Here is a 22,500-nt window from a genome sequence, read left to right on the forward strand (position 1 = left end):
AAAATTGCCTTGAAAAAAATAAAAATAAATTACTTAACTTCGTGGGGCGAAAAAAATTCAGTTTAGTCTTTTAATTACATCCTGGGAATCTAATCAGTTGTGTTGAAATAAGCTGTTTAAATTACGTAGTTTGATTTTCATTACCTCTCTTTATGCAAAGCTTCATTTAAACTGCTTAACGCTACTCTCCCTCCCCCACACGCACACACACATACACGCACACACTCACACACACACACACACACACACACAGACATTTTCCCCCAACAAATTGATAAAAAGAGACAAAAAGTTTCGAAAAATGAACGAAATTTCTTTTGGAAAACTAAAGAAACTCATGAAAATACAATTCTTCCGTAATTCAAAGGAAAGAATGATGAAAATGTGAAATAGAAAGAAAAGGAGAAGAGAAAAAATGTGAGGAAAGCAAGACAAAGGCGTGAGAGAGAGAGAGAGAGAGAGAGAGAGAGAGAGAGAGAGAGAGAGAGAGAGAGAGAGAGAGAGAGAGAGAGAAGCCCTGTCACTGCATCGAACATACACTAGTCTAGGAGAGAGAGAGAGAGAGAGAGAGAGAGAGAGAGAGAGAGAGAGAGAGAGAGAGAGAGAGAGAGAGAGAAGCCTTGTCACTGTATCAAACACACATGTGAGACAGAGAAAGAGAGAGAGAGAGAGAGAGAGAGAGAGAGAGAGAGAGAGAGAGAGAGAGAGAGAGAGAGAGAGAGAGAGAGAGAGAGATGAAATATAGAAAACATAAAACGTAAGCTATAAATTGAAATGATATAAATAAATCACCAATATTTCTTAGTCGAGAGAGAGAGAGAGAGAGAGAGAGAGAGAGAGAGAGAGAGAGAGAGAGAGAGAGAGAGAGAGAGAGAGTCAAGCGTAAAACAAAATCTGGGACCCACATTCACTGTTTTGACATAAAATCTTTCACCCACACGAGAGGGAGAGAGAGAGAGAGAGAGAGAGAGAGAGAGAGAGAGAGGGAAAATAGGGCATGCCGTAAGCTCTCTCTCTTTCTCTCTCTCTCTCTCCTTGCCTTGTGAACGAGTGTTGATAGGCAATGCTACACACACACACACACACACACACACACACACACACACACACACACACACACACACACACAGGCTAAGCAAACCCACTCGTCGCTTTTTGATCAGGTCGTCCTCGTCGGTGCAGTAATGCTACAAAATTCAGTAGGCGATGGAAGAGCATTAATTTGAATGTAAGGATCGTGAAGTATCTCGCTCCTGAGCCGCCCCGCCCCGCCCCGTCTCGCCCCGCCCCACCCCGCATAGCCCCGCCTCACCCCCAGCCCGTCCCGCCCCTCTTACGCCGCCCGTGGTGCCTCGCGCGGCCGCTAGATGGCAGCAGCTCCTGGTCGGCGGGCCATGCTCTCTCAATCTCCCTAAATTATGTTGAACACCGCATGAAATTCCCTTTTGTTTTAGTGTTCATAAGAAATTTCACTTGTTCTGCTAATCTCGCGTGTTTTTCTGTGGGAAACGAGCTGGAAATGTGATGTTGGGGTTTGTTTCAGCGTTAGGACATTTATATCCCCTTCATTAGTCAGGAATGTGATGCAATTCGTTATTTTCGTTAGTGTGTGTGAGCAGTGCGGCGGTGACCAGTGGGGCTTGACTAAGGGGGTGCTGTGGAGGTCAGCTTAAAGAGGCAGATTCAACATTCAACATGCCACGCTGATCTTAATCCCCAGAGCCTCCTCACCGTGTCCCTCTCCTGTGCCCCAGCATCCGTAAGTCCAGCATCCTTAAGTCCACGCCTCTCCGTCAGGAATAGCGAGAAATTAAATGTACAATCGTGAATTTGTGAGGGCAACACATGTATGGTTTCTGATTGGCTGACTCCCGCGACGTGACGACCAATGCAACACAGTATTCCAAAAAATTTCCGCAAGACTGAACGCAGCAAGTGATGTGTTTTTTAAAGGGAATGTTGGGTATGACTCTTGCTGGTGTTGGCGGTGTGGTAGTGGCACAGGCGAGGGTACAGCGGGTATTGAGGGTAAGCAGGGACGCAAACACACGCACGTGGACACCAGTAGGCACCGTAACTCACCTGCTATCATGAGAGTCACCGCGAAGCACACCTGGATCACCACATGCCGTACGAGTCTTCGCTTCATCGTGGGGCGACGGAGGTTAAAAAAGTGTCCACCTTTACTCGAGATTATTTTTCCTTTACTTCACGTCCCCCTGTCTCTCTCTCTCCCCGCCCCGCCACTCAGCACCGGCCTGCCTCACCACCTTGGCGCGGCTCCGTGTCCTGCACCTTCACCATAGCCAGCAGGGCCCCGAGTGAGGAGCCAAGCGAGCGGCGGGGGACCACAATGCACGGGCAGTATACCTCTCTGCTCGGCTATCACACCGACACTGGTCCGAGATGTGAGGGCCGCCCAGACCCCGGCACCGCGGCTCCATCTGCTCTCTGCGCGGCGGCTCTATGTGGCACTCTCTCTCTCTCTCTCTCTCTCTCTCTCTCTCTCTCTCTCTCGTTTACTCCTTTTTCTCACTTTAAATGTAGCTACGTCGCCTTGTATAGTACACCGCTGCTGCTCCTGCGTGTGTGTGTGTGTGTGTGTGTGTGTGTGTGATGTTTGTAATGTATCTGTAATTATGTCGATTTGCTCTCTCTCTCTCTCTCTCTCTCTCTCTCTCTCTCTCTCTCTCTCTCTCTCTCTCTCTCTCTCTCTCTCTCTCTCTCTCTCTCTCCCCAGCTATAGAGATGGTTATACTGATTCTCGTGAATATTATTTCCTTACTGACCGTATTGAATCCTTATTAAACACCCAATTGCATCATGAAAGTACCCTTAGACACGCCACTGACTTCCACTACAGCCTGTCAGAAGAGGAGGACATAAGACCCTGAAAGAATAATACAAACGAGTCCCGTATTTTTTAAACGCTTCGCTCCCTCATCACGACTATTTTCAAAGGCCACAAAGATGATTAACCGGGTTTTCAGGACTATTTCTCCTATTAACAATATAGAAATCTAGTTAATTTGTCACTAGCATCGCAAAAAACACCATTAAAATCCCGTGTAACTTCATCTAGAGCCTTTTGAAAGGAGTGGAGGTCCGGGGCGGGTTTCTGAAAAGGGTCAGATTCAAGGTAAGGTGAGCAGAGACACCTGGTGGTCGGATGCCAAATTACAAGCAAGTGGGAGGACAGTTGCCGCGTAGGTGTTTGTTTCCAAGAATTCTGCCTCCGTTTGTATTAGGTCCCCCTTCCCAGTCAGGCCCAGTCCCTTCCTCCTTTCCTCCTGGCCTCGCCCACGACCGGCAGTCAGTTGCGGTTGGAATACGGAGAGAGATGGACCTAGGAAGTTAGTATCCACGTGTTACGGTATGTAGGTGGATTTGATTTACGAATAATTAAAGTTTAGATTCGCATTTGTGAGAGGTAAGAGAGAAGGAGAGTAAATTAGTGATGTTAGTCTTATCTTCTGTCATGGTACTTAGATAGTGAAATGTTAACAAGGAGCACTGTACGAGTTAGTTGAGTGAAAGGAAGGGAAAGCAAGAAGAAAAGGATTAATGTTAGGTTAGATAAGTGGTAACTACCGTGTGCTTGTTAGTAGTATAGTGACAAAGCTTTAAAAGTACAAGTCTCTCTCTGTCTCTCCCCCTCCAGGTTCCAGATAGCATCACGAACAGGAGGAAGGAAAGGAGGGAAGTATGCTGAGGTTGCCGCAGGAGGAACGTGAAGGGAACCACTGAAGGGAACCACTGAAGAGAACCACTGAAGAGAACCACTGAAGGGAATCACGCAGTCACAGGCATTGGTTAGTACGTACGTTGTTAAATTAAAGAAAGGAAAGGAGTGGCAGCTAGTTAGGGAAAAGCGTTTACTACCAAATGCTTGTTAGTGTAGTGACCGAGGAAACCATAAGAAATAGTATTGGAGAGGAAAAGATAAACTGGTGGTAATAATGTGAAGGTGATTATATATATATAGTTAAGATACGTGAAGGGAAAGAAAAGTGATAGTGTGAAGATTGCTAACTACTGTACGCTTGTTGAGTTAGAGATGTAACGATAACTCATTAAGTCGTGTGCTGTGTTAGGAGAGAGAAGGGAAAATAGTGAAGATAATTGCTAACTACCGTCTGCTTGTTAGGTTAGCGCGTAAGTATAACAAAGAACAGTGTAATTGCTTTGTTTGTTGTCTTAGTGATCGTGAAACTAAAGAGTATGAAATATATTTAATGTAATGTGAGAAGGGAAGAAAAATATTATTAGTGTTTAAAGATAATTACTAACTACCGTTTGCTTGTTAAAGTAGTGAGGCCGTGAACAGAGTATTGTGAAATTAGAAGTAGGAAGGAGAAGATAATTGACGTTTAAGGTAATTGCTAAGAAAAATTAAGCTTGAAATAATTGCTACAAAAAATTAAGCTTAGGTAATTGCTACGAAAAATTAAGCTTAACATAATTGCTACGAAAAATTAAACTTAAGCTTACGTGTATTGTGAAGAGAAGAGACAGAACAACAGGAAATGAGTGATAGTAACTGTTAATTAACTCTCCAATGCTTGTTAATGATGCGTAAGATTAGATTTGTGAGTATTGTCAGAGGAGGGAACGAGAAAATTAATGACTATCAAAATTTGCTGACCATCCTATGTTGTTAAGGCAGTTCAGGGTATAATGTTCGTCTTTTATTCCGATAATTTTCTTTACCATTCTTTTCCTTTTAAGTTTCATTCCTTTTCTTCGATTTTGTTGAGTTTGCCATCTCCCCATCACGTTTTCTTTAATTTCATTGAGTTCAGTAGTTCAGGATATATATATAATAATCGTCTTTTATTCTGTGTAATTTGTTTGCCATTCTTTTCCTTAATATACAATAATCGTCTTTTATTCTGTGTAATTTGTTTGCCATTCTTTTCCTTAATATATAATAATCGTCTTTTATTCTGTGTAATTTGTTTGCCATTCTTTTCGTCTTTTATTCTGTGTAATTTGTTTGCCATTCTTTTCCTTAATGTTTTAGTGTGTCATTCAGTTTCTTTGATTTTGTTGAGTTTGCCATTCTCTCACCACGCTTTCTTTAATTTCGTTGAGTTGAGCAGCTTACGTTCACTTCCATTTGACACGTTTCCTTAAATGCTAACCAATCTGGAACATCTATTTCTATTCCACAACCACCACCAAACATTGTCCCGTCCAGAAATTGCAAAACGTTCTTCTTATTCCCTTCTTATAAATACTTAACATGACTCCCCATACTAATGTTGTTCTTAGTACTGTGAATTGTTGAATATCCCAGTAAGAAGAGCTTTGGGACAGAAATCGTGGCGTTAAAGTAAAAGTTTTCATTCGTACAGCGCCGTGTGAACCAATATTATTACTCGACTTAGAAACGCTCAGCTTTCTCACCTCGCCTACTTTCAAAGGCCACAAAGGTGATCAGCCGGGTTCCTGTTCATTGTGTAGAAATCTTGTTAATCTGTCACTAAACCAAAAAAAAAAAAAAAAGAAAAAAAAAAAAGCATCTTAAAAGGACGTCTTGGCATCAAATAGAGCCTTTTAAATTACGTGGGGTGTTGTGGCGCAGCATTGTTTCAGAATATGATCGTCTCTTAAGTGAAATGTGGTCTGTGAAATATATAGAACAAGTCAGTTTGTCGTGGATCGAATTAAATCGGCCAGTCATGATTATTTACATTTATTAGAAAGCTAAATACACCCGATTTATTTATTTTTTTTAAACGTCTGTTGATTTAACCCACAAATTCATTCCAGGTTTAAATGGTGTTCAGAACTCTCTCCACACAAATGCCTGGTGGTGGTGGTGACAAGTTTGAGGACACAAGACATCAAGAGGAGCAAGTGGACAAGGAATTTTTATTTTACTTTTTCTGAAGTTTTGACTCTTTCCAGGTTAAAAAAAAATGGTGTCCAGAACTCTCTCCACACAGTATTTGCCTGGTGGTGGTGGTGGTGGTGACGATGTAAGAAGCAGGAAGAGGTGACAAGTTTGAGGACACTACATCGAGAAGGCAATAACAGGTTTTTATTTTACTTTTTTTTTTTCTGAAGCAACTGTTACTGTGATAGGTATATTAATTATTATTATTACATTTATAATTTTTTTAGCATTTATTTGAGAACTTCTCTTTAAAGGTACAAGGATTATACATCTTATTTTCCATTTTCCAGACCTGCAACCCTAGAATGAGAGAAGACCACCTGCAACCCTAGAGAATGAGAGAAAGACCTGCAACCCTAGAGAATGAGAGAAAGACCTGCAACCCTAGAGAATGAGAGAAAGACCTGCAACCCTAGAGAATGAGAGAAAGACCTGCAACCCTAGAGAATGAGAGAAAGACCTGCAACCCTAGAGAATGAGAGAAAGACCTGCAACCCTAGAGAATGAGAGAAAGACCTGCAACCCTAGAGAATGAGAGAAAGACCTGCAACCCTAGAGAATGAGAGAAAGACCTGCAACCCTAGAGAATGAGAGAAAGACCTGCAACCCTAGAGAATGAGAGAAAGACCTGCAACCCTAGAGAATGAGAGAAAGACCTGCAACCCTAGAGAATGAGAGAAAGACCTGCAACCCTAGAGAATGAGAGAAAGACCTGCAACCCTAGAGAATGAGAGAAAGACCTGCAACCCTAGAGAATGAGAGAAAGACCTGCAACCCTAGAGAATGAGAGAAAGACCTGCAACCCTAGAGAATGAGAGAAAGACCTGCAACCCTAGAGAATGAGAGAAAGACCTGCAACCCTAGAGAATGAGAGAAAGACCTGCAACCCTAGAGAATGAGAGAAAGACCTGCAACCCTAGAGAATGAGAGAAAGACCTGCAACCCTAGAGAATGAGAGAAAGACCTGCAACCCTAGAGAATGAGAGAAAGACCTGCAACCCTAGAGAATGAGAGAAAGACCTGCAACCCTAGAGAATGAGAAGAGCTGCTAGGGGGAAGGCACCACCACCACTTTCCTTCTTCTGTCAAGGCTAGAGGAGGAGGAAAAAGGGGAGGGTTAAGGTTGCTGCTGCTCTCCTCCAGAGGTTTTGTAATGGAAAAAATTTATTAATGGATTCAGGACTGTCTGGAGGTTTTGTAATAAGAGAATTTTTATATTTATATTATTAATAGAATTTTTGTGGGGTACCACAGGCCAGGCAGGCAGAGATTTATTACTGGGAAACTTGGAAGACTGGTAAACAAACCTGCATGCACCACACCTATGCAGACAGACAGTGCTGGTGAACATGCCCCCTGCCCCCCTGTCTAAAGCAGCCCAGTAAGTAAAAAAAAAAAAAAAATACGCTAGAGATTATTGTCTGGAGATATTGTAATAGAGAATTTATATATTACTTTGTCTGGAGATATTGTAATAGAGAATTTATATATTACTTTGTCTGGAGATATTGTAAGAGAGAATGTTACTTAATTTAAATTAATTATTATTAAAAGATTTTGTGGGGGGGGAACCACTTTCTTTTCCTTCATATTCTCTCTACTACTGCAAAATCATGAGTCATCTTTGGAGTGAGTATTTTTGACTTGTACAGTTTTTTGGGCCACTTGGCACAGGGGGAGGGGGGGGTGTACAGTTTTTTGGGCCACTTGGCACACAGGGGGACAGGGGTGTACAGTTTTTTGGGCCACTTGGCACACAGGGGGATGGGTGTACAGTTTTTTGGGCCACTTGGCGGCACACGGGGACGGGGGTGTACAGTTTTTTTTGGGCCACTTGGTTGACGGGGACGGGGGTATACAGTTTTTTGAGCCACTTGGCACAGGGGAGGGATTGTACAGTTTTTTGGGCCACTTGGCACAGGGGGGGGGGGTTGACAGTACAGTTTTTTGAAAAGGCCCCTTGGCACAGAGGGGGGGAGGTTGACAGTTTTTTGGGCCACTTGGCACAGGGGGGTGGGTCACTTTGGAGGGCTGGGCATCAATCTCAAGCAGGCAGGAGGATGCTGATATATTCATCTGATGTAGGGGGAAGCAAGCTCAGGAATCCAGACCAGTTCTGTGTCCTCCAGTGGGGTGAGCCAGGGAGGTAGGTAGGTGTTAAGCAGGCTAGATGCTGCTGGTCCAAACTCTAGATACTACTGGTAAACCTGCACCACAGCTATGCAGACAGACAGCACAGGTGATGATACATTTTCTTGTCCCATCACCACAACCCTGACAAAGAAACACAGGTTAAATGTTAGTCACTTCCACCATCAATTCCTGAAAGATAGATATATAACCCCACCTTAAAATAAATTTTTTTTGTAATTCCTGACAAACCACAAGACAGCAAGCTTCCACTAACCCTGTCAACTCACCCACCACAGCAGCCACGACAACTCTTCCAGTCTATGTTCCTTCAATGAAAGAGGTGAGGTGCTATACATTTCACAGGACAAAGTAAAAAACTAATATAATGCTTGTGGGAAAGAAGGGTAAGACTGCTGGAAACATGCTAGTTATCTGGGTGGGAGTCGTTTCTCCTGCTCTAGCTATATGACAACTACAAGCCGATCAGTGTAGGGAGGAAACCAAGACAATGTTAACAGTGCACAGGGCCAGTGTGTCTGTGATCAACAGGAAAAGGCATGATGAAAATACAGCCTGTCAAAGTGATGGGACTTCTCTCTCCTGGCCTGGCAATGAAGACTACAGCCATTATTATTATGTGAGGGCTGCAGGTCAATAAATGATCATCAGTACAAGTTATATTTGTGAATTCTTAACTTTTACAATAATGCTGAAGCTGTCCAGAAATATTTGTAGTAGGATTAAAAGTGAATAAAGAACATTAAAAACAACTTGTAACTTATTGACCACAATGTTTCTGCATCAGAGATTAAATTACAACAAAACTGAAGCATTAATATCTGAATCTCTCTCTCTCTCTCTCTCTCTCTCTCTCTCTCTCTCTTGGTCATACCTGCCCTCCAAAATCTACTAACACAGGCAAAAAAAATTACTACATCTGTATCCTGCTAAAACTGAATTTCAAGATCGCTGAGCATAGAATTATAAAAATAACAAACAGCATACCTGTAGAAGTGAAGGTGTGTGTTTAAGTACTCAAAATGTAACACAGAGGAGCAATACCAACAGACCATAATTAAATATAGTGGCACTGAGGCAGGTGTGGGACAAAGACAAGCACCCCCACACAGACCTGAAATGCTTACAAGACAACTGCTAACCTGCCACTGGTGTCCAAGAGGTGATGGGAGGGCTGATGTGTGGTGGTGCAGTGTCAAGGGAGGTTCTTGGTGATGGGACTGCAGAGGCATGGTGTTGTGGTGCTCTTCAAGGAGACTTGCTTTTCATCTCATTTTTTTTTTTTTGTTTCCATTGAGTGTGTCTCACCAGGTGTCTCTTCCATACCTGTAATATTGATAAGTTATTTGTATTTACCTGTAGCCATGTTTTCAAAAGCCTATATTTCGTTTTAAATCACATACTTATTACTGCAAACTGATGTTGCCAGTAAGACCTAATCAGACTCTTCACATCTGTAACAGTCTTAGTCGCCAATGTTAGTTTACTAGTATTGGTGACGTAATATTGATACCAGGAAGAGTTTCTGGTCATGTCCTCCTGTCTCTGGTACTTATGTGTCATCCTTCCATTGCTCATAACTCTTTATATATGTCATATCTAGATTTAAATACAGTTATTGGAGCTGAAACTGAATTAAAAAAAACACTGACCACTTCTGGGCTTTGAAATAAGTTTGTTTTTATAAAAGAGGGCTCTGGCCAAGGGCAACAAAAAAAGGAGAGAAAAAACACTGAAGATGTCCCCTACGAATAGTCAAGCAGATTATCTAAAATTATGAAGTGTCTTGAAATCTCAGTATGATCACACAATGACACTCTTGACCACAGTGCCTCTACTCCCAAAGCTGTGATGTCTACCTTAATGAACTACTGAGCAATTTTAATAGATGTCAACTAAAACCAGAGTCCAGAATACACCTAAATTTATGCAGAAGAGATAACATCAAGTATTCAAACACTAGACAAAAACGTAATCAGTAAACAAGTTGGCATACCTGTGCTGTCATCAGGTGGGATGTCTCAGAGTACACAGCTTACTTCCACAGGTTGGTGCATTTGAAGTCCCATGTCCGCTGCTGTGGTGACGCATCCTGACTCCTCGGCTGACGGGCTCCATCCTCCAACTGTCTTGTCTCCTGGAATAAAGAGCTCTGTGTGGGTCGCTGTGCCTATGCCCCTGGTGTTGTGTGGCGATTTATGATGCTCCCTTTCCGACGGGGGCAGTGTGAATGATGTGTGTGAGTGTGTGGTGGTTTGTCTGGGCCGCCCTGTGTGGGACTGCCAGCCTGGTAAATAGATTCATGAAGATCTAAGGTCATGCCAGCTCGTGGTTTTCAAATTCCACCTGTCCCTTTGAGTTTACGTCTGTGAGCCAGGGGTTCTTGACAGCCTCACGTGTCTGTGGCGGGTGTGGCCTCTCTTGCACGTCCACTGCTGCCTCTGAGACTTGCCAGTGTATGGTAGTCGCTGTGTTCATGGCAGCAGGCACATCAAAACATAACAGCCTGTGCTTGCTGCTTGCGGAGTTTGTGTGGCATTTGTACATTCACACACACACACACACACCAGAACGCCACTAGTGAACCGATGCCAAAATTGCTTAAAAAGTCTGTTTGTGAACTGATTTCTTCATGAACAGGAACATTTGTGAGCCGGGGTCGCACTGGTAGGGATTCTGCCATCACAGCACGTCTATGAAAATGCTGTACCACACGTCTGCTTTCAACTCGTAGCAATCTTAATCACACACACACGCACTCCTGGCCTTCCATATCTCACTCTATCATCTTTAAACACTGGAAAATTACATCCTGTCTATCAGGGGTCAACTTCCAGGTAACAATTCTTCCGGTGTTAACCATCACCCCCTTTCCTTCATCACACACACCTGGCCACCCATATTTCGCTCTAATATTCTCTCTAAACATAGGAATATCAACTCTTTTATCCTATTTTCTCATCGTATAGGTGGTTGTGTTCATTCTGCGTCGTAATTCAAGTACTGTTATGTGTTACAAGTGGCAGAAACAGCGTTAATTAAATTCTTACCTCTGTTTGTGCTCCTCCCTCTCCTTGCCAGCTGTCGAAAGACCTCCTCTCCTTCCTCTTGTGACCTGATCGCCTCTTATTCATGGTGTATTTTGCTTTATTTAACTATTTCTGTCTAATTTTCTCTTCCTACCACTACTAATTTTCATGTTCTCTTTATTCATTATGTTTGTTACGTGATTTTGCTTTTGTAAATTGTTTTATTTGGCCTTTTCTTTCATTTCGACGCTTCCCGATACGCTTCCCTATATCTTCAGAGATAAAAAATTATATATATTTTGGTCTCTGGGCAAAAGAACTTTCTAAATAAATAATTTTAAATAAAAAGACTATTGTTTTTGTATGAATATTTGCAGGAAACACAAACTTAAAGCTAAAATCAATACGAAAATATACTCAAAACGAAATAATCCTATATATAAGTCAATAATTTGTCATATTTCGCCATATATATGAAAAAATCTCATCTAGAATAAAAAAAAAAGAATAAATATTGACAAAATATTAAAAAAATTATGAAACAACGAAAATGAAACAGTAAGAACCACAAGTATAAAACAGAAAACTAAAACAACAAAAATAGCAACAAACAAAACTATCCAAAAATACTCCAAAAATAAATCATATAAATTATCAACACAAAAAATAGGAAACCAAAAATAAAATACGAATTATAGACGAAAATAAAAAGAAGTAGACAAAATAGAGTCGCCGGTCTCTCCTTCACAATGGCTGCTCGGTTTGGTATCCTGGTAAGAATAATTTCCTTTAATTTAACCCTTCATACTCAACCTAAGGGGTAAATTAACCACTGAAATAACACTTGAGTATACATAGACATTACTGAGTGGTTAATAGGGCTGGGAGATGAAGGGAAACTGGTAAATATGAGACTCCGGTTTTAAGGTGATCAGCTGATCGGAGTGAATGCGAATAAAGTTATTATTTTTGTTGATTTTCTGCACAGAGAGGGATTTTCTTGTGATTTTCTGCCGTGTGTGTTGTATTTGAATGTTGTAGGTTGGGTGCATCAAGGCGTCATGTGATTTTAATGGGTGGTTTGTGAGATATTGTAGGTTATAATACGTGTTTGTTATTTGTGTATTTTTATTATCTAGATTTATTTTACTTGTATATCTTGGTGTTTTGTTACCTATTGTCAGTATATGTTGGGATTTTGTTATGTCTAGTGTGTCTCTATGATTTTTTTTTTACGTATTCATCTATTTCATCTATATAATCACGGTGATATTTTATAATTTACTTAATCGATATATCATGATTTTGTATTGAGTCTGTTTATATTTTGTGATGCTTTACTACATAATTTACAAAATCGCTTAATATTTTTGCCATATATCTGTTTCCATCCTAATTTACCGCCACCAAATCGTTATACAAAATTTTTATCTATTTCCATTTAGAGATTTTCATACACAGGCCCCCCCCCAAAAAAAAAATGAAAAATACACAGCTTAAAACCATTTCAAAAGCCAATATACAATAATCATCTACTCGTACGAATTGAAAACACACACAAAAAAATAAAAAAATAAAATAAATAAATAAAAATAAAAAATAACAACCACAACACAAATAAACACACAAGAAAAGAAAAATCACAGGTAGAAATCATCACTAATTATCTCACCTGTGTCCCTGTGTTATTTAAGTCCCATCCTTCCCCAGGCGAGGTCCTTCTCCACCTCTGTGGCGCGTCAGCAGCTGGTGCAGGTAAGAGGGAATTGGGGGAGAAAGAAATGGGCTGTTTTGTAAGAAAGAGAGGGAGAAAGACAGGAAAATAGGCTTAATTCTGGGTAAGACAGAGAAATTGGATTTTTTAGGTAAGAGGAGAAAATGGGATGCTTTTGGATAATAAGGAGATAAATGAGTTTTTTAAGGTAAGGGAGAGAAAGGGGAAGAAAATGGGGTGTTTAGATAATAGGGAGATAAATGTTTTTTTTTTTAGGAAAGAGAGAGAAAGGAGAAAATGGGGTGTTTTTAGATAATAGGAGAGAAATGGGAAAGAAATTAGCTGTTTTTAGGTGATAGGAAGTTAAATGGGCTGATTTTAGATGAGTGAGAGAAAGGGGAGAAATGGGTTTTTTTTTTTTAGGTAAGAGAGAGAGAGGGAGGAGAAGAAATGGATAAGAATGACCACCAGCGTACACTATAAGAAAGGTCACACCCATCAACTAAAATGCATGTAATAAGTGACTGAACCATGACCCAAGTGTGACCCTATAACGTGGATCTTAATGACGACGCTCCCTGGTACTCTTCCTTATATTTGACCTTGCCTGACCTCTGCCCCTCCAGCCGCCCATCCAGGTGTTTGGTGTGGAAGGTCGCTATGCCACTGCCCTCTACTCTGCTGCCACCAAGAAGAAGGCCATTGATGCTGTCGACAAGGACCTCAAGGACTTCTCTGTAAGTATATGGAAATCCTCGGTTGTCTTGATGTTTCTAAATAATAGTGTCTTGTTTGCCTTACCTTGCAGGTCATGGGTAATTAACAGGGTCGTGGTTTAAGTAATCCAGTAATCTAGGAACCCTGTGTCATACTTATGTACAAAAAAGTAAGAATGTTGATATTGTTAGTAAGAAGTGAAAATTAAGTTGTGTAAATATGAATCCTTCAATAAGTCGCTGTTACAAACTGAAATTGTATTGTGTTCATGCATTTCTTCTGAATTAAAAAAAAAAAGTAAAAATCCTCAGTATTGTAAACAAGTCAAAATTAAGCTATGTAAATTAGTTAATCCAGTAAATCACCAAGAAAAACTGTGAACTTGTTGTACTAAGTGTGTTCCTCGCTGCAGGTGCTGCTGAAGACCGACCCCCAGCTGAAGGAGTTCATCCTGAACCCTCTGCTTAGCAAGGATCTCAAGAAGGAAGCCATCAACTCGGTCCTGACCAAGAAGAAGGCCAGTCCTCTCACAGCAAACCTCCTCAGTGAGTATTGGTATCTCTGTGCCTCTCACTATTATACTCAGAGAGAGACTAACAACAGTTTTACTCATTTCTCTTTATTTTCAGTTTAAACAGCTGTGATTTTTTTATGTGAACCTTTAGTGATAATATTTTATTCACACCTTCCCTGCTGTGGCCTCACAACGTTGCATTTTCTGTCGGTTTCTTCATATTTACTTTTTACTGCCACAGTTTTTGGCATTAAGGGCAGACAAGACAGCATTTAATAAAATCTTTGCTTTGACCTCAGATACACAATTTTTTTTCTTTTCAGCACTTGGTTTTGGTTCTGTGAATGAGTGATGTTAGTAGTGACAGTATAGTCTTGCTCAGAACAAGAGGGTCTGTTCAAGAAAGGGGCTCTTCAGGGAGTCTAACAGGTGCAGGGTGTGTCTGGCATTGTAATGACAGTACCTCCTCTCAGCTCACAAGTCACTTTGTTTGTCTCCATGTTCTTGTAGACGCCCTTGTGGAGAATGGCCGCTCCTCCAGCATTGAGGCTGTGGTCAGTGTGTTTGGGACCATCATGGCAGCCGTGCGAGGGGAGGTGATCTGTGAGGTCACCACTGCCAAGGTAAACTTGTGTGGAGCCAGTACTCCAAACTGACCAAATCTCTGGTGTTGTATTTCTTGTGTTATTATTTTAAGGTCTTAAAATTGGAAGAGCATTTGAGGTATATGTTCTGATCTCCATTATCAGAACATTTGTATTCTGAAACACTTTGGGATCTCATTAGGACTGTTTTCTCACAGAATTATGAAAACACCCTTGAAAACCCTAGTAGCTTCCACTAGAGCCTGTTAAAATTTGACCAAAAGAAACATTTGAGAATCAGGGATGACTTGACTAATTCTGTCTCTCTCTCTTTGTGTGGTGCAGCCCTTGGACGCCCCCACCATGAAGGAGCTGGAGGCCACACTGAAGGCCTTCATCAAGTCTGGGGAGACCATCAAGGTGACCAGCAAGGTAGACCCCACCATCATTGGAGGCATGCTGGTCTCTATTGGTGACAAGTACATTGACATGTCCATGGCCACCAAGATTAACCGCTACACAGCACTCCTCCAGCAGGCAGTCTAGGGTGTCTTGGCGTTCATTAACTTGTACAGAAATATGATTATTATTAAAGTCAAAGATGTTTACTTTTAATGACAAAACATCCACCATTCCTGGAAACTTGAGTAGCCTGGAAGTCCTCAAGAAGAGACGCACCATAACCACCTCTTGCCAGAATTTATATCCTCATGAATTCTGATTGTATATGTGAAAATAATTACTTTATAGAATAATTGTGTGTGATTGATTATCTCCTAGTAGTAGTCTGGGCTTCCATCACTCACCAGCACAGGAACAAATGAGAGGTACTTATAAATAGGATGGACTGTTAGTAAAGGTCCCAGGAGTTACAAATCATGCACCACTGAAGTAGGTAGAGAAAAATGGCAATATTCCATAAGAAGAATGAAAACGACACTTCCATGCAAAGTTTATATTGTATAAAAAATAATACATCAAGCATTCATGCACTTAGAACACAGTACCTGAACCCCAACAACTTGCAACACTACACAAACCACCTCAGAATTTACAGAACAATGAGGAGGATGAACACAGGAAGGATAAAGAACAACGCGAGTGGAAGAAGCGACACTATGCCAGTCTTGTGAGTCTTGGTGCAGCCCTGAGCCCTGTAATACTCCACCACCTGCTTCAAGTCATTGGGTCTTGTCGGGAAGTAGTCAAATGCACGTGTGGCCTTCCTACAGCTGCAGTAGTGAGTGACGCCAGACTTGTAAGCCTCCGCAGGGGTGACGAAGGGCGTGAATGGGAGGAACCTGTGCACTAGGCAATACACGAACTCCTGCAGGTAGGCGACAAGCAGGATAACACAGAGAGGCAGCGTGACAGCAGGGAAGGAGTAGCCGAGCCCCTCAAACAGCGGCCTGAAGTACTCAAAGTGGCTGACAGGGGCTGAGTCACTGATAAAGAATGCCTGACCAGACACTAAGGGATAAGAACCAGGAGATAATGAAGATGTAACAGAGGAGCTTGAAATTCTGGACAGAGACGCAGGTATAAGAGAACCTGATGTGTCTGAAGAAGTTACTGAACAAGAACCGTCTGATAATGAAGAAGAGAAATCTGTCGAGTCTAGTCTCTCACAGCTTACAATCTTGCATGGGCTGGGAAGAGTCGCAGGAAAGTCTTGGGTACTGAAGCTCTGTTCCCTCAGCAGTGCCATCAGGGCCTTGACATGTCCCTGCACCACATTCTGGGTGATGAGGGAAGGCTTAGAGAGTGTGCCAGGGAATAGACTGGCAAAGGGGACAACACCAACAGTGGAAATATTGGTTTAGGCTCAAGTAGAAAGGTTTAGGAATGTACATACAGGGGTTGATAACATAAGTGGAATGGATGGAAGGTTGTTGAATGTTACTAGTTGATAAAGGAAATTATAGTGGATTGTGCTCAACTAGAAAGATTCAGAAATGTACAATGAATAGTTTAACATGCATTTTGTGGGTTAGTGTACTTTTAGTTGTTAAAATACGTGCAAAATCAAGGATTATTACTAGATATTACATTGATAACACACAAGAACGATCATTTACCTGTATACCGATGAAGTCAACCAGTCCCTCTTTCCTGCCATACGCCAAGATGAGCAGTCCAGATCTAGCGAGAGAAGAAAATAATTAGTACTGTTTGTGGTGAGTTAGGTGTACAAAAGCTACATTATCATCATCACCATCTTCATTATCATCTCCATCTATGATTTAACTACAAAATGAAGACCTTCCCTTCTAAATTCTTTATATCCAAATTAATTATTTCTGTCAGGCTGGGGAGGGGGTGCCGGGTTGTCATTCAATATTGCAGTAGTTTACGCTTAAAAAGTAAGTTTTCTCTTAACCGCATTTGTTTTCTTTGATCTCAGCGGTAAAACCCAAGTTATATAATGGAGAGTTTTTGGTGATCACTTATGCGTGTGTTTCAGTTTTCAGTAGACATAGAAGCTATAGTAGTCTTTTATTAACATTCAGATCACTAAATATATTGTTTGCAGTGATACAGAGAAAAATAAACGGGATAGGAGATTTATATTGTTTCTTTGCAATGCTATGAAACTAATTCATAGATTGCAATGCGAAAAAAAAAGAAGAAATAACATGAAATACATAAATAAGATAAGCGTCCTGTAAGTAATAAAAAGAATATAAGAGAAAAACCGAAAATAAAAGAAGATTGCCAAGCAGTGAAACGATTAAAAAAACACTTTTGGGCGTACCTGATGGCGTTCATGACCCGCCGCGTGTGTTTCTTCTCTCCTAGGCCCATCACCCCGTTCATTCTGAGGGCGCAGGTTCTGAGGCAGGGCTGGGGGGTGCCTGGGGAACTCGCGTGGCCTTGCTGGAGCGCGGGAGGCAGGGAGTGACACGCTGGCGGGCCACACTTTCCGTCAGCCATCAAGACAAGCATCTCAGCTATGGTTTTAGTTCTTGTGGAGAGAAAACGACCTTAGTGTTAATGAGGAAAGATTTTGGAGTGCGAGAAATATTTTGTAATTGAAGGAAAGTTATTTTTTTCTCTCCCCCTTTTCCTTCTTTTGCGTGTGTATGTGTGATAGAGTGTTTTTGTGTGTTTTTCATGTTTCCCAGATCTTCCCTCCCCCCTCTTTCTCTCTCTCTCTCTCTCTCTCTCTCTCTCTCTCTCTCTCTCTTTCCTGCCGAATACATCCATCCCCAGCATGATCCTCCCTACATATCCCTCATCTCTCCTGACACACACCCACACCACCTCAGTCTCGCCTTTCCAGCTTTTTTCCCAGCACTGTCTACTTAACCATACAGTCGCGGCCGAAATCTTGTAACCTGACACTCACTTCAACTGTTTAGCTTGTTCCATCATTTACGTGATCTGATCTCCTTGGAACGCTTCACTTCTCAGATTTGTAAGGTGACAGTTAGATTAGTGGCGTGGGAAGAGACTTGTGGTAGTACCTGGAGTAGTGGTCGGTGTGAGCGTGAAGGGAGAAGAAAGGCAATGATTCGTCTCCTTCAGCTATCTGACGTCCCCCGAACACCACGTTGTAAGTTGAAGTGTAAACAAGGGCGCGCACCTAAGGGTTATCAAATGTTAGTTGTAAATGCATGTTAGTTGTAAATGTGAATTAAAGTTTTATTCGCTTATTTATTTGTTTATTTGTTTAATTATCTATGTATTTATTTATTTTTTTTCTTTATTCTACTGGGTTGTTATAAAGGAGTGATTCTAATGATACCAAAGTTACCGAAAGAAAAAAAAAATTCTCTCTCTCTCTCTCTCTCTCTCTCTCTCTCTCTCTCTCTCTCTCTCTCTCTCTCTCTCTCTCTCTCTCTCTCAACGGAAAGGGAAAGCCGAAGTAATTGACATCCTTGATAAGAGAGAGAGAGAGAGAGAGAGAGAGAGAGAGAGAGAGAGAGAGAGAGAGAGAGAGAGAGAGAGAGAGAGAGAGCCTCCTTTCTGACATTGAGTTTCACCACAACGACGAAAAAAAAAATAAATAAAAAGATAAAGAAAACATTGGAATTTCCCAAAGTTCTCCTTAGGAATTATCAAGAAACAAAAACCAAAGAAAACGGGGGAAGACCAGATATGCATCACCCCCCCCCCTCTCTCTCTCTCTCTCTCTCTCTCTCTCTCTCTCTCTCTCTCTCTGACCTTGGCACTCACGGCGGCACGGATGACCTCTCTCGTTCCCTCCACGTTGACCTTCTCCTGCAGGGGGGCGTGGGGGGGCAGCTGCTCCCTCCCTGACATCCCGTAGGAGGCTGTGAAGGAGGGGAAAGGAGGAGAGATTAACGAAAGTAGCAAAACTCTCTCTCTCTCTCTCTCTCTCTCTCTCTCTCTCTCTCTCTCTCTCTCTCTCTCTCGCTCAGGTTTGGTTTGGTCTGGTTAACTTTGGGTCGGTTTAGTTCGGGTTTGGTTACGTTAAATTTGTTTAGGTTAGGTTAGGTTAGGTTAGGTTAGATGAGGTTAGGTTAGGTTAGGTTAGGTTAGGTTAGGTTAGGTTAGGTTAGATGAGGTTAAGTTAAGTTTACCAGTGGTTCGATTAAGTACTGAGAGAACCATATCATCAATGAAAATAACGTCTTTATGGGAAAAGGCTGAAGGGGAAACATCAACTGTAAGAAATAATAGACAAATGTACGTAAAATAGGACCAAAACAATACGAGAAACAACTAAATGAAAAAAAAAATTAGCCATTGCAAAAAAAAAATGCAAACTCGTGAGGAACAATAATAATAATAGCTAATATGAACTCAGGCAAGAGAATAACAGGCACCCCACATTACAAGACCCTTACCACTATGCACAACAGCTGAGGCACCCTGGAAATGTCGCTCCAGAATCTTGAAGTCAGTGACGCTGCCCCTGACGAACTCCAGAGAGCCAGGGTGTTGTTGCCCCTCGCCCCAGAACCCTGTAGTAGAAGTAGTAGCAGTAGTAGTAGTAGTAGGAGTAGTAGTAGTAGTAGTAGTAGTAGTAGTAGTAGTAGTAGTAGTAGTAGTAGTCGCTATTTTTAGAAGCGTAAAAACGTATGACTTCAAAATAACAAAAAACAATGAGTCGTAAAAAAAGGACATTAGTGACTCATACACTTCCTGCAATTAAAATGTTTGTAAAGGAAGCAAGCATGTTTATCACGCTTCTGTCCATTACTATTATTCATATCATCATTATCATCATTACTTCACCATTATTGTAACTAGATGTTTTGTTACGAGTGAAAGTGGGCTGGGTTAAGTTAGTTAGGTATAAGTTAAATTTCGATTGGCTTATGTTCTTTAAGTGTTGTTTTGAGACATAAACGCTGCTTGGCTTGGAAATATTGGCTTTGTTTTGTTTTGAGGCGTGGATGTGGCTTGGCTTAGATAATGTTGCCTTTATTAATGTTTAGCTCCTGTTAAGTTTGTAAGGAACAGATAAGGAGTTATGATAAAGACAATAACCTAATTTAAACCTAAGTCATTTATATTTTCATCTGGATAAATCATTTAAAGTTCTGCTTCTGTATTTATTCACCAATTTTTTATGTTGAATATTATTATTGTGTAGAGAAATTAGTATATTTTTATTAAACACACCTTGTTAATAAAGTGCTCCTGCTACTTAACCGTGTGTGTGTGTGTGTGTGTGTGTGTGTGTGTGTTATGACATATTCCATGGCACATTGCATATATTTCCCTTATCTCTTTTTATCTTTTTAAATTTCCGTTATATTTCTGCAGCAAAGGAAGCGAGTGTCCTGTCACGCTTCACTGAGCGATGTCTATGCATGGTGCCATCGTACTGAGTATTATAACGCTTGTTTTTGTGCTCGTGTCTTCCCTAGTTGATTTTTTGTATGTATGTATGTACTACTATACCGCTGTTTATCTCATATATTCACGTATCATAAGTATGTGTGTGTGTGTGTGCGTGAGTGTCGGCACGGACTCACGCTCTCACCTCTTGGAAGCGCATCCCACAAAGCTCGCGGCGCCGTTTCCCTCCACTCAGGGTCAGGTGGCTGGAGATCAAGAAGGGTTACATCATGTCCACCCTGGGATAGCGCCCAACCCACGTGGTACCCGACATACCCGCCTCCCCCTGTTACCACCACCCGCATGCTGCACCTGGGGGAGTCGTGTTGGTAGTAGTAGCAGTAGTAGTAGTAGTAGTAGTAGTAGTAGTAGTAGTAGTAGTAGTAGTTGAATGAAATGACTTAAGGCAATGGTGATGATGATGGTGCTGATGATAATTAGATACTGGTTCAAGAATGTATATCACTGTTTACATAAGAACAAGATGTAACAAGGGGAGCTGCAAGAAGCCAACCCTTTGTAAAATATGCCAACCTATCTCCACCTATCATCCCCATCCATAAACTTGTCTAATCTTCTTTTTAAGCTCCCCAATGACTCGGCACTAACAACCTTACTACTGAGTCTGTTAATTTCATCTACCACTGCATTTGAGAGACGGTTCCTTTCTGTCTCTTCTTTATCAAACTTAAATCCACTATTTCCTGTCCTATCCAGATTACTGACCCTGATGAGTTTGCTTACGTCACCCTTGTTACATCCCCTCTACCATTTTTAAGACCAATAACAGATCCCTCTTAACCTAACCTAACTAACCAACCTAACTAAACCTAACCTAACCTAATCTAACCTAATCTAACCTAACCCAAAACTGACCTGACCTAAACTATACCATTTCAGATCCCCTCTTAACCTAACCTAATCTAACTTAACCTAATTTAACCTAACCAAATCTAAGTTGATCTAACGCAATGTAACCTAACCTAATCTGACCTAACTTAACCTAACCAACTTAAACCACTAATTTCTAAGCCACGAGGTAAAAAACACAGCGAAAATGTTACGTAGAATAATCAAGGCAGGTGAGAAAGGCACAGAGGCAGGTGAGATCACTTACCTAATTACAGGTGTGAAGGTCCTCAGTCAAGCTTGTAGATAAAAGTGAGTGTCTGAAGAAATGAGCGTCTTTTTTTCAGTCCGTCCTGCAGGATGCGTGGAGAGCGAATGAACAGGAGATCGTGTGTGTGTGTGTGTGTGTGTGATATGACTCGTTGGCTTTTCCTGTATCACGTAGTAGTAGTAGTAGTAGTAGTAGTAGTAGTAGTAGTAGTAGTAGTCAATAATACAGTAATAATAACTCTTTTGTTGCTACTATTGCTACCACACACACACACACACACACACACACACACACACACACACACACACACACACACACAAGACAAAAGATATTTACTGTCAACAACATATGATGAAAAGCTTCTTAACCCTAGCGAGAGTTTTAGACTGAGAAGATAAGCGAGGATGTTACGAATACTACTAACCTAAGGACAGAGGGAGACAAGAGAGAGAGAGACAGGAGAAAAAAAAAAATATATCAAACAAGGTGCAAGAAGCCATCAGTCCTACACGTGGCAGTCCCTGTATGAAACGCACCTGTCTGTTTACACCTGTCACTCCCATCCATAAAACTGTCTAATCCTCACACAGAGACAGAGACAGAGAGAGAGAGAGAGAGAGAGAGAGAGAGAGAGAGAGAGAGAGAGAGAGCATACAAAATCTATCACGTACGTTAATAAATGAGAATAAAATTTCGATGTTTAATGAGAAGGTGAGTAAAACAAAAAGAATATTAAAGATTTGTGGCAAAAAATGGATGAATGAATGAATGAATAAATAAAGAAAGTACTTACAGGAGGAAGGAGGGAAAGAGGGAAGGAAGGAAGGAAGAAAGGAAGGAAGGAAGACTGATAAAGAAACAATAGAAATACAAGGCTGGGAAATAAATAAAATGATAAGGAACGGAAAGAACGAAATGAGAGGAAATAAAGGAAGATAAATGAGAAGCAAAAAGA

The 22,500-nt window shown here is 41.2% G+C and overlaps 3 protein-coding genes and 2 long non-coding RNA genes across 7 annotated transcripts in view; 2 read left to right on the forward strand and 3 right to left on the reverse strand.

Annotated features, from left to right (window-relative positions):
- Nucleotides 1–2,451, reverse strand: part of LOC135091786 (acetylcholine receptor subunit beta-like 2) — a 122,412-nt gene extending 119,961 nt beyond the window's left edge. Inside the window, 1 exon segment of the mRNA XM_063989752.1 lies at nucleotides 2,083–2,451. Within this exon segment, the coding sequence (XP_063845822.1) occupies nucleotides 2,083–2,149 (67 nt within the window). The 5' untranslated portion in view covers nucleotides 2,150–2,451.
- A 778-nt stretch (nucleotides 2,452–3,229) lies between these two features.
- Nucleotides 3,230–6,348, forward strand: LOC135091788 (uncharacterized). 2 transcript variants are annotated; one of them, XR_010262646.1, is made up of 4 exons: nucleotides 3,230–3,373; nucleotides 3,662–3,812; nucleotides 5,898–6,042; nucleotides 6,193–6,348. It is a non-coding gene; the product is annotated as an uncharacterized LOC135091788 (long non-coding RNA). The 2 variants fall into 2 exon arrangements; XR_010262645.1 differs by having other exon boundaries at nucleotides 5,914–6,042; nucleotides 6,193–6,344.
- LOC135091789 (uncharacterized) lies at nucleotides 5,683–11,253 on the reverse strand. The gene is made up of 4 exons (XR_010262647.1): nucleotides 11,104–11,253; nucleotides 10,050–10,190; nucleotides 9,196–9,379; nucleotides 5,683–8,176 (listed from the first exon to the last, which is right to left on the reverse strand). It is a non-coding gene; the product is annotated as an uncharacterized LOC135091789 (long non-coding RNA).
- Nucleotides 11,254–11,771: 518 nt separating this feature from the next.
- On the forward strand, nucleotides 11,772–15,367 carry LOC135091794 (ATP synthase subunit O, mitochondrial-like). Its single transcript, XM_063989763.1, has 6 exons — nucleotides 11,772–11,855; nucleotides 12,793–12,837; nucleotides 13,423–13,533; nucleotides 13,926–14,058; nucleotides 14,538–14,650; nucleotides 14,957–15,367. The coding sequence occupies exons 1-6, from the start codon at nucleotides 11,832–11,834 to the stop codon at nucleotides 15,155–15,157; spliced, it is 627 nt and encodes a 208-aa protein (XP_063845833.1). The 5' UTR covers nucleotides 11,772–11,831; the 3' UTR covers nucleotides 15,158–15,367.
- Nucleotides 15,368–15,551: 184 nt separating this feature from the next.
- LOC135091793 (short-chain dehydrogenase/reductase family 42E member 1-like) overlaps nucleotides 15,552–22,500 on the reverse strand; it is a 143,119-nt gene continuing 136,170 nt past the window's right edge. Inside the window, exons 3-10 of one of the 2 annotated variants that reach the window (XM_063989762.1) lie at nucleotides 21,543–21,627; nucleotides 20,571–20,737; nucleotides 19,426–19,542; nucleotides 18,791–18,888; nucleotides 18,079–18,197; nucleotides 17,367–17,576; nucleotides 16,690–16,753; nucleotides 15,552–16,349 (exon numbers count right to left, since the gene is read on the reverse strand). In XM_063989762.1, coding sequence (XP_063845832.1) covers nucleotides 15,663–16,349; nucleotides 16,690–16,753; nucleotides 17,367–17,576; nucleotides 18,079–18,197; nucleotides 18,791–18,888; nucleotides 19,426–19,542; nucleotides 20,571–20,730 — 1,455 coding nt within the window. In that variant the 5' untranslated portion in view covers nucleotides 20,731–20,737; nucleotides 21,543–21,627 and the 3' untranslated portion in view covers nucleotides 15,552–15,662. Of the gene's footprint in view, nucleotides 16,350–16,689; nucleotides 16,754–17,366; nucleotides 17,577–18,078; nucleotides 18,198–18,778; nucleotides 18,889–19,425; nucleotides 19,543–20,570; nucleotides 20,738–21,542; nucleotides 21,628–22,500 lie in introns of both variants that reach the window. The other variant, XM_063989761.1, reaches the window with a different exon arrangement.

This window comes from Scylla paramamosain, chromosome 38 (assembly GCF_035594125.1).
Source record: "Scylla paramamosain isolate STU-SP2022 chromosome 38, ASM3559412v1, whole genome shotgun sequence".
Lineage (NCBI taxonomy): Eukaryota > Metazoa > Arthropoda > Malacostraca > Decapoda > Portunidae > Scylla > Scylla paramamosain.

Excerpts from the sequence above, each read along its gene's own strand:
- LOC135091794 (XM_063989763.1), top strand. The coding sequence starts at position 11,832 with ATGGCTGCTCGGTTTGGTATCCTG. Across the intron at positions 12,838-13,422 it reads CGCGTCAGCAGCTGGTGCAG|CCGCCCATCCAGGTGTTTGG; the intron begins GTAAGAGGGAAT and ends CTGCCCCTCCAG. Across the intron at positions 13,534-13,925 it reads AGGACCTCAAGGACTTCTCT|GTGCTGCTGAAGACCGACCC; the intron begins GTAAGTATATGG and ends TCCTCGCTGCAG.